Source organism: Microplitis mediator, chromosome 10 (genome assembly GCF_029852145.1).
Source record: "Microplitis mediator isolate UGA2020A chromosome 10, iyMicMedi2.1, whole genome shotgun sequence".
NCBI classification, from domain to species: Eukaryota; Metazoa; Arthropoda; class Insecta; order Hymenoptera; family Braconidae; genus Microplitis; species Microplitis mediator.
In genome coordinates, this window is record NC_079978.1 from 91,867 (window position 1) to 107,522 (window position 15,656).

Here is a 15,656-nt window from a genome sequence, read left to right on the forward strand (position 1 = left end):
TGATAAATTATAGTATATATATATATATATGTTAGGGATCGTGATTGTATATATTCAGCTATAGCTATTAAGAAGACAGATTTAGTTTATTGAAAGTCGAGGAGAATAAGCATGATATATATATATATCTTGGTTTTGGTTTTGGTTGTGGTAGTTGTTGTCGTCATCATCATTGTCATGCATGGCATGTAGCTTTTTGCAGTACGTTAGGATGTGAGTATGTGCATGCTCTAAACATCATCTAAAGCCGAAATAGTACATTAACAAACTGAATGACATACAGTCCTTGGTAAATTCTATTTTTATTCAAGTGCTACTGCTTCGAGTAACTAAAAAATACAATAAATATATATATATACCTATTAAAAGTTTGCTGGATATTAAAACTGCACGGTAGTGCGGCATGTGTTGTCGACGACTATATATACAAGCCTGCAGTTTAATACTTAACTTTAAACTCTATTATAACCCTTTGACATGACCAGGGCGGCATTCATATCCTTCATGGGGTGTTTAGTTCATTTCGGTTGTCTCGTTATAAATTACTTATTATTCATATACTTATGTGTACATGGATATATGTGTATGGATATTTTAGTTGTTGATGACTGTTGAAACGTATTAGTACAACACATGACACAATTTTTTTTTTCTCGTATATGTCTTAATAAATAATAACGAGCAACCTACACAGCCACTACGTGACTGCCCAAATATCACAAATAAATTTATAAAATACACAGAAAGAAATGATTTTTTGCTGCATAAAATTTTTACTTGCACCAATAAATTTTATGCATTATAAATAAAAAAATACAAAAATTTTCTTGGGGCGAGTAACGATTTTTTGTGTCAATGAATCCTTTTTTTTTCTCTGTACGCTCTTCTGGCTTTGAGAAGCTTCCTAAACCCAAAAAGGAGTATAAAAATATACATCATTTTGGAATAAGTAACGCGTTATAAATGATATAGCTGCATATTGAGTGACATTCGGTCATATTTGGAGACAGAATAATTAAAATATTAATTTGTTTAAAGAAAATAAACACGATCGTCTTTTTTCCCGCGTAATTTAAATGTAATTCGAATGAAATAGATAAATCAATTTATCTCAATGCTTAGCAATAAAGAAGAGTTTAAACTATGAAAAGGCACAAATTCAAGTCAAGACCTATCTAATGATACCAATTCCAATAACATTAACCAATTCTATCAAATAGATATGTCGGGAACAAAATTTTCTTATTCTCTTAATAATATAGAACAGATTAAAAAAAGAAAAAAAAAATTTAACTGTCTATTTAATGTAATAAAAATCTTTAGTTTAATTTTCTATTAAAAAATTTGTAGTAAATACTCATAATAATTATATTTTATACACACAAGTATATAAACAAATTTTTAAAAAATTTTTTCTCAATATTAAGTGTGTAGTTATTATTAAAATAAATATTTGTTAATTTGTTTTGAAAAATATCACGCGTTTGTGGTGTATTAAAAAAAGCAACATCATCAAAGATAAATGGAGCAACAGAGTATTAAAAAAAAAAAAGACAGAAAAAAACAAGAAAAATTTGTGAAGAGATATCAATTCTCTTTCTCGGATGGCGGGTGACTCTCCACTAATAGACCGAATGTTTCTCTTTTCTCGATTCATAGCAGTTTACTCACATAAACATACACATATAAATATAACAGACTAGGGTCTTGTGTATAGAGGAGTCAACCCAGAAGCTAAGCAAGAAGTATATAGGATAAAAATAAAAATTAAAAATATAAAAAAATAAAGAATGAGATGAAGAGGAGAGAGCGGAATCAACGCATACCTCTTAATTGGAACGGTTTGCTTCGACTAAGCGATTTGGGCGGATTTCAAGGGAAATGGGCGTTAAAGTGCATCTACGAGCCATTTACAATTCCCGACATGGTCGTCGCTCGCGACCCTGTCACTGGTAATCGCTGGAATTTTGTGGTGTGTGTACATACGTGTGACATGTGTACACGCTTCGAATAAATTACTTGCCGAGTGTTACTCGTGTGGCACATCTTCTCAACATTCCAATTCATCTGCATTCACATATATATCCATATATTTTATTTTTAAATTATATCAAAATTAATAGTTTAAGTAATCAAGTATATGTATACGAATAATTTTTATCTCTTTTTTAACAGCCATCATCAGACAACTCATTATAACACGAAAGTCACTCAGTTTTTACAAGGAGACACATTTGTAAGTAATACATACCGAAAGACCTAAAAAAACAAACGGTTTTGTCGAGTGTTTTGCGATTTAACTGTTTGCGGCACTAAAAGATTTTCCCCATCACAACAATCAGCATCTGATGTTATCTATTGTCAGATATTAAACAATATTCAATTTTTTGTTGACAGATTTGTTATAATTTCATAGAAATTATATATAATAATAGATTATTTAAGAAAAAAAAAATCAAGTGGATTCGTTGTCAAGTTTAAACAGAAACGAAAACCCTGAGCATTTAATTAGAACGAGACTGTGTAATAACGAAAAAGTTTTAGAACAGGGCAAGTGTAATGATTATACGAACTACTGTGCGCAAAATGCCGAAACACATGTTTCTCTCGGCTAACACTTCCTGTCGTTAAAAAGCACTTTAACTGCTGTTGCTGTTATTGCTCTTGCTTTAACTCTTTTTATATTATCCATGTATCCTCTTCCACTTATTTCTTTTACTTCGTATCGTTCTTTCTCTCTTCAAATTTCTTACCATACTCTATATCGTCTAAAATGCTTTTTGTTATATATATATATATTATTTCGCATATTTTACGATTTTTTTCCCTTATTATTCGTCTCACACCCTCTTTCTCTTAAAAATTTTTTTTTTAATCTCTCATGCTTTACATAATAATTGATAAAAAATTAAATAAATTTATTAATCCATTATATTATAAAAATAATATAGAAAAAAATGAATTAAAATAAACAATGGAAAAAAATACAGAGACATAGATTATAAATGATAAATTGATCAAATTCATTATATATATTTAAATATTAAGATTATAATATAGTAATAAGTAATAATATTTTTTTGGATATTCTCTTTAATTTGTAACTTTGTGGCATTTTTATTCAGTACTTTAATCTACAGTGACAAGAAGCTATCTAAACAAACTATAAATCTTAGCTAAGTAATGCTCAAGAAACGCGTGAGAGCAAGTTAAAAAAAAAGGAAATAAAGAAAAAAAAAAAAAAGTGAGAGATGAAAGACAGTAAAAAAGAAAAAAAAAAGTTGTCGAAACAAAGGCGGAAGACGACACCACATTAAGTGCTTAAAACACGTTTTCTTAGCGCGATTGCTCTAAGCGACGCGACATACTCGATCATTGTCAACAAATAAAAATAACTATTAGAACAATATAAATTATATATTTTTCATCTTTATAGGTGTATATTTAATGCTCTAAAGAATTGCATATAAATAGAAATATTATAGCGTTAAATTTTTATTAAAAATTTATATACAGAGTTCTGCGAATAATATAAAAACGATAAGTAATCCGAAAATTTAGCGCTGTGATTATAAACGCAGAAAACTGGTACATTTTAAGACCGGAAGGGCGAAATTGTTATTATATATACATATATTTCGTATAACAGTTAAAATAAAGATTGTTTAATGAAACAAAGATTTAGTAATTTATAATAGACTAATTGATTAATGGAGAACACTTGCATATAGTAACTATAATAAAAAAGGAAGCTCGGAATTGTCAAAAGGCGCCTATATTGAGTTTAACTATAAGCACTTAACTAGCCACGCATGGTGCGCACGTGTTTGAGGTGTCGTCGAGACTCTCTGCGTCTCTGCTCTACATTATATTCTTTTTACTCTCTATATTTTCTTTGTCTTGCACACATGTATAACCCACATGTTATAAGTAATAGTAGCAGTGGCGCTTATTCGTCAGATTGTACTACTTGCCTGTGGGTATGTCTATTGAAAATCTCTCAACATCAACACTTGAATCTCTAATTTTTTTATTTATTTATTATTACAATAATTCAACAATTATTTGTATTCGTATGTATAGCTAAGACTAATAGTATTTTTAAATAAATAATAGATATACCATTACACATACAATATATTATAATAAAACCTTAATAGCATCATTAGCTCTAAAAAGATATGATTAAGAGCGATTTAAATCTATAAGAAGCTTATGGTGTATAAATGGGTAAAATTTAATTAAACAAAATGGGGTTGTAAATTATTGAGCAAAAAAAATTTTTTTTAAACTCATACATATACGTAAAAATATTACAAGAAATTTCATTAAAGTGATATAAATTGCAAAAGGTTATCATTTGTAAATAAAAAATAAAGTTTTAAGGATAAAGGTGTGCAGCAGGGCTAAAATAACGAAAGATAAAGATAAAAAAAGAGAAAGAAAGAGAGAAAGCGTATACGCGTTTGCTGATACAAACGGGCAGTTCGAAGAGATTACCATCTTCCATTCGTTCGTTCCAATTATTTTGTCCAATTAAAATATCGATTTTCTTTCCCATCCCTGTCGCACAGTAATGCACTGTTCTAGTTGGTGGTACCCTATAACTCTATGACTCAATGACTCTATACTGTGAACTGTAGAGTGGACCTTGATGCTGTGGCTGTCACCCTCTTTAGTCCTTGTTGCTATATTCTATATTCTTTCATCTATGCTGATATCGTTTCTCTCCTTCTCTTCCTCTCTTTCGACAACAATACTATATTTTCTATTCTATGTTTTACACATAATCTTTTATTAAATCAATCTTTCTATCACTATACTGCTGTTTTTAAGTATTACACAACAAATTTCGGTTATTTATTTATTTAAATTATCTATACATATATGAGAGATACACATTACCATTCTACAAGTATAATATAAATCAAATTTTTATTTTTTAAAATACCCTAGTTTTTGCCAAAGAAACCCCTGTGTAGATATAATTATGATGTACATATAATAATAACGTCCACATGGTTAAGAGTGAGTATATATACATACAAATGAAAGGGTAGACTATTAGAAGGATAAATGAACGAATAAGAAATGTTGGACCACCGTGATTGTAATTTTAACGCCAATTTGACTTAAATCTCGCTTCAACGAAATAAATATACTGTTTTCATGCTCAATATACCAGGCTGCTAATAATTAACCGCTCTCATTTACTGCATTCAACATAAATATCCAGACATGTATACTAATATCTTTCTGACATGCATGAGCGGATCATTATACATCTATATATACATATACATAAATACATATTGTTTGTATACAATTATTTAATAAATTGGAAAATTTTTTAATATAAGTTAAATTCAAACTATTATTGTATTAATAAACTCATGCTGGCATGTTATTACAAGATAAATAATTATATATTTGACTATGATAAATAAATAAATCCACTTTTTCCTAATTCCTATTTGAGTAAGCTCGATATTGTCCTTTTATGTATATTATGTATATATATAAGTTAATTATAATATTATACATATATGATATAAATTTTTTGATATTGTATATATCGATGACACATACCACGTGTGATATGTTAACACTTTATATATATATATATATATTTATAAGCTTCTCTCTCGGCGGTTAGATCGGTATATAGCTAGCGGGTGGTCCTCATTATGCCAGTTTCCCTTCCCCACCGCGGTTGCTGCTGTCTCCTATCTATTTAACGTATCGTTTGCCTTGGTAACCATCCAAATTGGCCCATCCCTCTCTTTATTCACACACAGTTGGAGCAAAACAACGGCTAAGAATCTCTTATTCTCTACTCTTAACTTGCTGATTGTGCACTGTAGCCATATATTTATATATATACGTTTATATGTATATTAGCTGTAGTTGCATACATATATATTGAAAAGCAAAAAGGCGAAAATGAGTCTTCGATTAATTTTTTTTTTTTTTTAATTTTAATTTTACATGTTAGGGGCAACACGGACTTGAGTAATTTATAATTCACTTTTTGAAATTAGTGGTTCTGTTTGCACTTGGAATTAGTGAATATTCACTTATTTTTACTAATTCATGTTTAGAGAGTACGCAAAAGCCTCAATTATATATTTTACCAAAAAAATAGAGTAAAATTTAAAAACAGTACTAAAAATAATAAAAGAAGCATATATAGACAAAAACGATATATTGTATAGAGATTATAGAAGCTCATTGCTATCAAAACTCATTTGTTTTTGGTTATCTTGTGTCACATAACTACACGTATATATGTATAGACATCACTGAAATATACATTAAATAAATATGTATAATGAATAACGAGCTATATATATATATGAACAGATTATTTGTGGATCGCAATCAACAGATATGACTCAATATAAAATAAGTTTTTAAAATACATACATAATTTATTTACGAGAATAAATAATTGTTAAAAAAACGTATAAATATGTATATTCAAATAATGATATGTATGTAATTTATAGTTATATAAATTAAAAACGATATAAGTTTGAATGATAATTATGTGATGATGATTGCGATGAATTTATTGGTGGGGACATGAACTTATATGACCCTTTTTCCGGTCCTCATTATATCGCCGAATAAATACAAATAATATAAACTGTGTGTGATGTACTATAATTTCAATAAAACTCAAATTACAAATGTTGATTATTCTCGCATTTCCGATGACATTGTCACGTTGATCTTTGACATAATCACTTGAATGTTGATTTAAATAGCCAATTGTCGAGCACGAGACTGATATGTTATACTATATATATACTGTTAATTATTGCGTGTGAGTTTCCCTTGACGTAGTATATACTACTCTAATATATATATATATAATATAGGCTATTAGTTGTTCCGACGGCGGAAACTACCCGTCAAGACTGCTTTTGTATGCAGAAACATAATTGACTCTGACCTTGCCTCAAAAAATCCCAATAATTTATTACTCACAAGCACATATGTATACTATAGCGATATGATAGCGTATTATAGTTTAATGATTTTATTAAATAATTATGTTAGTGTAATATTAAATGATAAACTTTTTTATTTAATATTTATAGTATTTTTCTTACTACTACTAGATCATATACCCATACACAATCGCAAAGTCTAATTGGTCAATTACGCTCATTAACGTCTCCGATGTAGGAAGGCGAGTTGTGATTAGATCTTTTTATCTCTCTCACTTATATCTATATATATATCACTACAAATAATGACTTTTCTTGCCTCTCTTTCTTCCTCTTGGTTTATTCATATCTTGTGCTAACTCTATGGTAAATACCCCACTACCCTCTACAATTCTCCTACTCACAGCATAGTAGTTGTATATAGCTGGATCCATATGGCATTTGCATCCACGTTAAATACTCCCCAAGCCATTTCTCTCATTTTATATATATACATATACATACATTGGTTGGTCTGACTCTTATTACTACTACTACTAGTACTGCTATTACTAGTCTTACTGCTATTGATGTTACCACTCATGGTTATGATAATGATGACGATGATAACGACAATGACGATGACGATGATGATGATGGGTAAAGTTGTTTCTGTCTTACTGTACTTGTTCACCCTACATGTTCTACTGATATGTATAAAGTTATAAATATATGTATATGTATAGAGTTATAATAAAATAAGAGAGAGTAGTTGTGATGAAAGGGGCGTAGACGAGATGAAAACACACCCTCGTTGATCTGCTGGAACGCCTTATGGACGTGAATAACATATATACCTTTATGCTTTATCCCCACTCTATTGTAATAAGTGCTCGTGGATCGAAGCGACGGTGGTAGGAAAAAGTTGTTGGTTTGGAGCCTGCATCAGGATGGTCGGTCAGTCTACTCTCAGAGCTTGTCTCTTCAAGAACTGTCTCACTATATTACTGCCACCCAATATTTATTATTTATATTCCTTCATAATAAATAAATCAATCAATTATAATTATGTCATTATCTAAGACTGTTAATGTTAGTATTAGTATTTAAAAAATATCGTGACAATTTTTTGTTACAAGTGATGTTATATTTAGTTAACTGAGTGTTTTATTTAAATGTGTATAGTTGGTGGTATGTGATATATTATTATAAGTGAATAATAATAATAACAACAACAAATAAAAAAATCTGTTTACAAATAAAAGTGGGTAAACTCAAGAATGACAGTTTTAAGAATGACAAGCTCACCAATGACGTCTCCGTCAACGAGTCCGAGCTCACCTGAACATGCTCAGGCACTTGAACCATCATCTAGGACATCCTCAACTCATCAGCCATTGAGTTTTTCAGTAGCGGCACTTCTCGCGGACACTAAAAAATCAAACAACAGAGCAGTATTATTAGAATCTGCATCATGTCCTCTAGTTATTTCATCTAAAACATCTGTTGTTTATCATCCATCTCCAAGTTCATCACCAATTTCTTCATCATTATCATATTCTTCTGGAAATAGTCAACTACATCGTCAACCATTATTCCCCCGAATATCATTATCAAATCATCATCATCATCACCATAATAATAATAATAATCAATCACCAAGTACTGTAGTTAATTCGTTTTATACCACTAGCCGTACACAATCCCCTGATGGAGTGAGTGACAGTAGTTGTAGTGATTCTATTAGAGTAACAAACAATTTATCACCTGTAGAAAAATTAAGTGCAACAGTATCATCAAATGGAAATATAATGGCATCATCAACGACCGACGGTCGCTCGACTCACCTGATTATAAGTCGAAAATCTACCTCATCTCCATCATCATCATTATCACCAAATACCGGATGCTCGATAAGATTTAATGATAGACCTAGATCTATCCAACTATCAACATCAGATATGTTAGTTGGTTCACAATCACCTCGAAGCTCTCATGAAGAAAGACATTCAAGATGCTCGGAGTTAGATATGGAAGAGGAGGATGATGATGAAGGATGTTTAGTGGATGTTGAAGACTTGGAGCAACAAAAATCTTCAAGTCCAACACCCGTCAGACCAATGCCCGGTTACGTTGGAGGTTTTTCAACATTAGGATCAATACTTGGATTACCAACGAGTCTTCATCCAGCTGTTTGGGGTGGTACCGGACCAACTCACAGATCTGTTGCTGCTACTGTTGCTGCCGCCGCTGCTGCTGCCAGTTATTTTCCGGCACATTTTACTCATCACGCACCTTTAAACGGTTTGTTAATTATTATTATTATTATTTACTTAAATCCAATCTAAGCCATTTTATATTTCTTATGATCGACTTGTACGAGTAGGAAAAAAATATAATTACGCTCGTTTATTTTCACATAATCTACTTATATAAAAATTACAGAGTATATAACGTTAATATATTTATTAGTGTTACTTGGAATATAATTATCTACTGATTAAATACTATCATCACTAATAGTATACCGTCGGGAGAACTGAGTTTTTGTAAATACATCGCTATCTATTTTTTATACTTTTATGTTTATTTCCAAACATTTATTTCCTTCAGGTATATTTTATTATTTTATACGGCGTAACTGCATGCTATAACTCGGCAATAATTTAACGTAATAATATTATTTAAGGATAAAAGAGGAGAACCCTCTCCAAACTCACTTAAAACTTTTATCGCCATTTATTTAACCGTTAAAGTCTTGCGATCTCGAGAAGATAAATAATGAGAATCTTGTTCTTTCGACTTTAGCGCCTACTTACATTGCATCAAAAACTCATACATATATATATATATATAACAGAGGGTGAATTTTATTCATGATGAGTAGCTTTTATATCGCTATGTATTTTCATTATGAGAATCAAATATATATATTAAGTGTGAGAAAATGGAAAAGTAAGAGTATAATATATTAGATATACAATGAAATGAAAAAGATGAGTAAAACAGTAGAAACACAATAAGTTATTGTTGGTTTTATTTCTAGAAATAATAAGTGGGGATTGAGTAGAACGGATAAATATAAGCTGCACAAGAGAGTATAGGACAGATATAGATAGATATATATAAAGAGAGAAAGAGAGAGAGAATAAGTTAAGACGGGTAGCCGAGAGCGTTCGTGGAACGACTATCTCGAAGAAATCAGCTAATTATTTCGAATGGGTTCGTCCGATGGTCGTTCTGTACACCGCGTATATTTACTTGTGGTAGAGAATAAGGTGGATATACGCGGAGTTAAACCCGATGAGCGGGGTCTGTGATGCCGGGACGTTTTTGGCTGGTGGCCCGCAGGAGGCTTCGAATGCCTGAGACTGCTGGAGACTAATTGGGCCCTTAGCGAGGCCGCCGTGGGTGCAACAGTCCCCAGCATATATATATATATATATATACTCACAAACACAAACCAACAGTATTATTGCCTGCTTTTACTTTTGTCTTTCCTATACTGATGATATGCTTACCCTATATATATATATATAGATATACTCTTTCAACAACCATACTCTGCATGATGATATGGTCGAATCTTGGCACAATGTCTGATGCTGGATCATTTTCAACCACAAACCAAATAACCACCCTAAAATACACAATACTATAAAATTCCGAATGGGCTCTTTTACTGTTAGACATAAATGTATATATTTTCTCTTTCTCGCTGTGATGGTAAAATAACAAAATTTATCAGACCGTCAATCCGATTCTATACCTCTACAAATCTGTCATTTGTTTATTCAAACGACATATGCTTTGCTGTAAAGAACGAGCTTTACATTGCTACGACTAATACAGTTGATGATATGATACATACATTCGTCAGTCAAATTCTTTGTTGTTATACTCAATAACTATAACTAAGTCACACATGAAAATTATTTTACTTATATTATAAAATAATCATAAACTAATACTTTGGTACATTGATGCAGTCACAGTGGCTGAGCAATGTATGTGGATATGTATATATATGTAGTATATTTATTATTATATGCGTTATACCGGCAGCAGACGAAATAACGCCTTGTTTAAGGTGGTAATATCATTATTATATTATTAAAGCTTTTTAACCGAGTATACTCATCCTTTTGTATATTGTGCAGCGGATTATGAAAAAGTCAAAGATATATCTTATATAAAGTAGTTTCTCGCAGGACGTAGGAGTTTCACGGCCGGAATTTGTGGTCGTGGTTCGTGTGGAACAAAAAAGCTAATGGGCACGAGGCGATCTCTGAGTACAGCCTTTGCTGCGCTGTTGCTCCGGAAAATTATGAATTGCTCCCCGGTTAAATTAAGCGACCAACCAAGAGTAAAAAAAAAAAAAATAAACATCATTTAATAGACAACAAAAAAATTTCTTTTCTTGTCACGCTCATTTTGGGACGTGATACAAAAAACTATTATACGACTCGTTTCCTTTTACATATATATAATAAAATTAAATATTTTTAATATTACAGAACATGGAGAACCAGCTAAGATAAAGTGTAATCTCAGAAAACACAAACCTAACCGAAAACCTCGAACACCGTTTACAACACAACAATTACTTGCTTTGGAGAAAAAATTTCGAGAAAGACAGTATTTGAGTGTTGCAGAGAGAGCTGAATTTTCTTCATCATTACATCTAACTGAAACTCAGGTACTTTTTATAAGTATTTTTCTTGGTTTTTTCCTATTTCAACCAAAAAGAAAAAAAAAAATAATAATGAATAAATTTGCTTAGGTAAAAATTTGGTTTCAAAATCGACGAGCCAAAGCGAAGCGATTACAAGAAGCTGAAATTGAAAAATTACGTATGTCAGCAGTAAGGCAACATCATAATTCTCTGTACGGTGCACACCACGGACTCCTTGGACCTGCCGCAGCACTTTATCCCGTCGGCATGTTGTCTCATCCTGCTGCTGGCATTCCACCTCATCATACAGTTGCACCGCATCCGGCGAGAGAATAAATTGACGATAATGATGATGATGATAATAAACGCAAGACATATTCGTTCACACGGTGCACTCATTTTACATTTTACCAAGACAATAAAATCTACTTAAGGAAATATTTAACTCCATATAAATACATGATATTTTTTATCTACTACACAAATTAGTCTATTAAATGAGTGCTAATATTTTTAAAATATTAAAACAACTGAGAATGTAAATATATAATTGTAAATATAAAAATGTAAATTCTGATGTGAAATATTGTTTTTAGTAAAGAGTATCGTTAAATAATAATGTAAACATATTTAATAAATACATAAATATGTGTAAGATAGAAAATATATAGATAATAAGGTAACGATATTTAAATAATAAAAAATAAATTCTTGTCAAAATATGCTCTGATAATATTAAAATATATATATGAATATGGATATATTTAATTACTTATTAACACCGAGGTCCTTAAATATAGGTGTTTATAACGATCATGATAATAATAATAATAAAATTTAATTACAACATTGAATATTTAAATTATAATATCTGTATAGAGTAAACTAAAAATGAGTTTAGTCGGAGTAGAAGAAGAATTTATATTAAGTCGAGGAGCCAAATTAGTAGTAGGTATAGAGTATATATATATGAGCGCGGTGTGTAATAGAGAAAAATACGGCATGCAGTGAAGATTATTCCGGCGATTCAAAAAGATTTTCAGAACCGATAAGAATTGATTGAGAAAAAGAAGGAGAATGATCGTACAAGTCAAGTATATGAGCGAGTATATGTGTGTTATATGTGTGTATGTTGGAGCATAAATTAGCCGAGGCAATTAGTTTGGGAATCGACCGCCCCAGGCGGTTTGGCGCCACCATCTTGATTATACGAAAAACGGAGAGACAGTAGCGAGCACTGTTTGCCGAAAGCCAAGCGCTCGCGAGCTAATTAGCGATGCCCACTAAGATATCACCGACGCACGCTAATAATACCAAACATAAATATTCCGAATTTTTTATGTCTGCCGCCGTACTGTTTCGTTCCGTTCATTTTGCCCGGTATCCTCAATTTAAGACGCGACCAAACGTGAGTAGGACGCCACTACTCGTATCGCCACTACTCGCCAGAATCACTAGCAACAGCAACAGATACTCACCACAGCATACCGCACACACTCATTTGAATTTTAATCGCTACTCGCTCACTTTATTACTCGACAACATAAATATGTCTTTTTGAGGCACCATCATATCCACTCTTCTCTCAACTCTATCCTTATTTTTTTACTACTCATCCACTTTCTTATACCCTTTATTTTCCCTCTATAATACTAATATTAATCGCCATATTATCTATAGATATATTATATACCTATACCTGATTATCATGTTTTAATATACACTATCTTATAAGTATTTTATTATATTATAATATATTTCTTATCTGAGTAGTGTATGTGGTAGTTGAATAACCCAACAAAAGAGAATAAGAGAAGAGTAGTCTTGTCTCTTGTCTCTTGTCTCTTGTCTCTCGTGTGATGTTGGCTCATTAGTCCAATCACTGGACTAACACCTCTATAAATTTTTAAAACAAGAATAATATCATTTATCAATTGTGTATAATTATTTACTTTATATATATACATATATAATCTATAAACTTTTTTTTTTTTTTTTTTTTTTTTTTCAACGTTAATTGACGATGAGTGTTAATTGATAATTCTTCAGTATTTATAGCTTTTTGTAATTGGAAACGAAATAATAAAAATGAAAAAAGAAAAAAAAAAGCTGACCAGGAAAATTATAAAAACAAAAATAATATATATTTCTATACATAAATCATAATAATATCACATCGCATATATTTTTTATATTTGACACATTCAAGGCGTCTTTCTTAATTAATTAATCCAACGCAGTAATTAAATAAGATTAAAGTTGATATTTTTTTTTTACACCCTCGGGGTCAAACGCGTCAGCATCAATAATGAGTTTTATATATACATACATATGCACTCACGATCTCGGTTATTACTCCTATAATATAATACATACAAGGCGAGCAATTATCAGCATATGTATTTATTAATAAATAATAATAATAATAAATAAATGAGCGACGGATATGATGAGTAACATGATAGAGACACGTCCAATTTTATCATTACTCGTAAATGTGTTAATAATATATTCGTATATTTAAATTTATACTTATACACACATATTTGTACATGCATATATATATATACAAGTATTTATTCACTTGCGCGAGAGAGAATGAAAGAACCGCAGAGAATTTGGTCTGCGCGCAAATAACTTGCGAATGAGTTGGAGCGTTGAAAGCAGACTCGAGAAGCTAATTACGCATTGATTATCATCTCGTCTTGCGACTGAAAATCACTCACTATATATACTCTTTCTCCATACAAACGTCCACACATACATATGTCCATATATATATAAAAGGATATGTACTTAAAATATTTATCCCGTATTATTATTCTTTCATATAATACATGAAACAAATAATTAAGGAGAAAGAATAAATAATAAAAAAAAAAATATATTCACCGCGAATCAACTAACTCTACTACCTTGCATAAATATCATATTCATATATTATGTACGTATACTGCTGTTACATTGATATTAAAATTATGTGGTGTATCAGAGATTTTGTAATTTTACGCAAATATACAAATTGGCTAATATGTATATATACATGATATCAGTTTATTATTTAATGAGAAGGTTTAGTTTTTGGGGTATATACATATATGTATAAAGTTTATTTTGCAAATATAGATTAAGTGCGTGTTTCTTATCTTATTTATTCTGTTTATACTACTTATTTGTATTCTGAATAATACGCATCAGTTGTCCCTCGTATATAAATATATACAATATTATCATCATCAAGTCTGTATAATTTCAATACTCATTATCATATGCGGCTCATTAGCGATCCGAATTCAATTAACGTTTCATTTAAATAAACGGCCATATACTATAACACGGTGATTAACGGATGATACTAAATCGTAACAAACATACACACAGATATATTTAGAAAAAAACATATAAAAATATATATCTATATATTTATTTTTATCAAATAGTACTATATACATATAGCTTCAAACAAAGGATATACTTTTTTACACGCTAAATTGTTAACCGAAAAAAAATTTATTTACATATCCAGAGAGAAAATGAATGGAACGATTCCAATAACTCATTCAAGTACTTATTTATTATTTATAAGAATAATGTATACATAAAATGTACTCCGAGGCTCAAATTTTTCTAGATACGTCGTCTTTTTGATGTGGTGGATCCGAAAAAAAATATTAATAAGTTAAAGCTTTGTAGATAATCTAAGTGAATAAAAGCATCATACTTGTATGACACTTGATTAAGAATCTTTATAAGTATATTATCAAATTTTACGTTAATCTTTTATATTGTCATTCGTACATCATACAAGGGCATATTTATGCCACCCGCATTCATATTCATTATGTTTATAATAATGTGGTTTAAAATTTAGTTACCAACTTTTTGATGACTGGAGTTGACTTTATTCTCAAAACTGTCATTCAGTGTATGAAGATGAATATGAAAAAAAAATTCATTGTATACACGTGTCATTTTCATAGAATTTTCAAGAGCAATAAATGTCATCTTTTTTTCACTCTGTGATGATCATACCTATGCCTAAACGC

General features: G+C 30.5%; 1 protein-coding gene across 1 annotated transcript; it reads left to right on the forward strand.

The window, feature by feature from the left end:
- Positions 1-7,884: 7,884 nt before the first annotated feature.
- LOC130676111 (homeobox protein MSX-1-like) lies at positions 7,885-12,300 on the forward strand. Its single transcript, XM_057482109.1, has 3 exons — positions 7,885-9,239; positions 11,453-11,634; positions 11,719-12,300. Exons 1-3 carry the CDS (start codon positions 8,216-8,218, stop codon positions 11,944-11,946), a joined length of 1,434 nt encoding a protein of 477 aa, XP_057338092.1. The 5' UTR covers positions 7,885-8,215; the 3' UTR covers positions 11,947-12,300.
- Positions 12,301-15,656: the final 3,356 nt, after the last annotated feature.

What these genes read in the sequence shown, in the direction of transcription:
- LOC130676111 (XM_057482109.1), top strand. Translation starts at nt 8,216, where the DNA reads ATGACAGTTTTAAGAATGACAAGCTCACCAATGACGTCTCCGTCAACG. An exon ending in TCATCACGCACCTTTAAACG is followed by an intron (nt 9,240 to 11,452) that starts GTTTGTTAATTA and finishes TTAATATTACAG; the next exon opens with AACATGGAGAACCAGCTAAG. An exon ending in TACATCTAACTGAAACTCAG is followed by an intron (nt 11,635 to 11,718) that starts GTACTTTTTATA and finishes AAATTTGCTTAG; the next exon opens with GTAAAAATTTGGTTTCAAAA.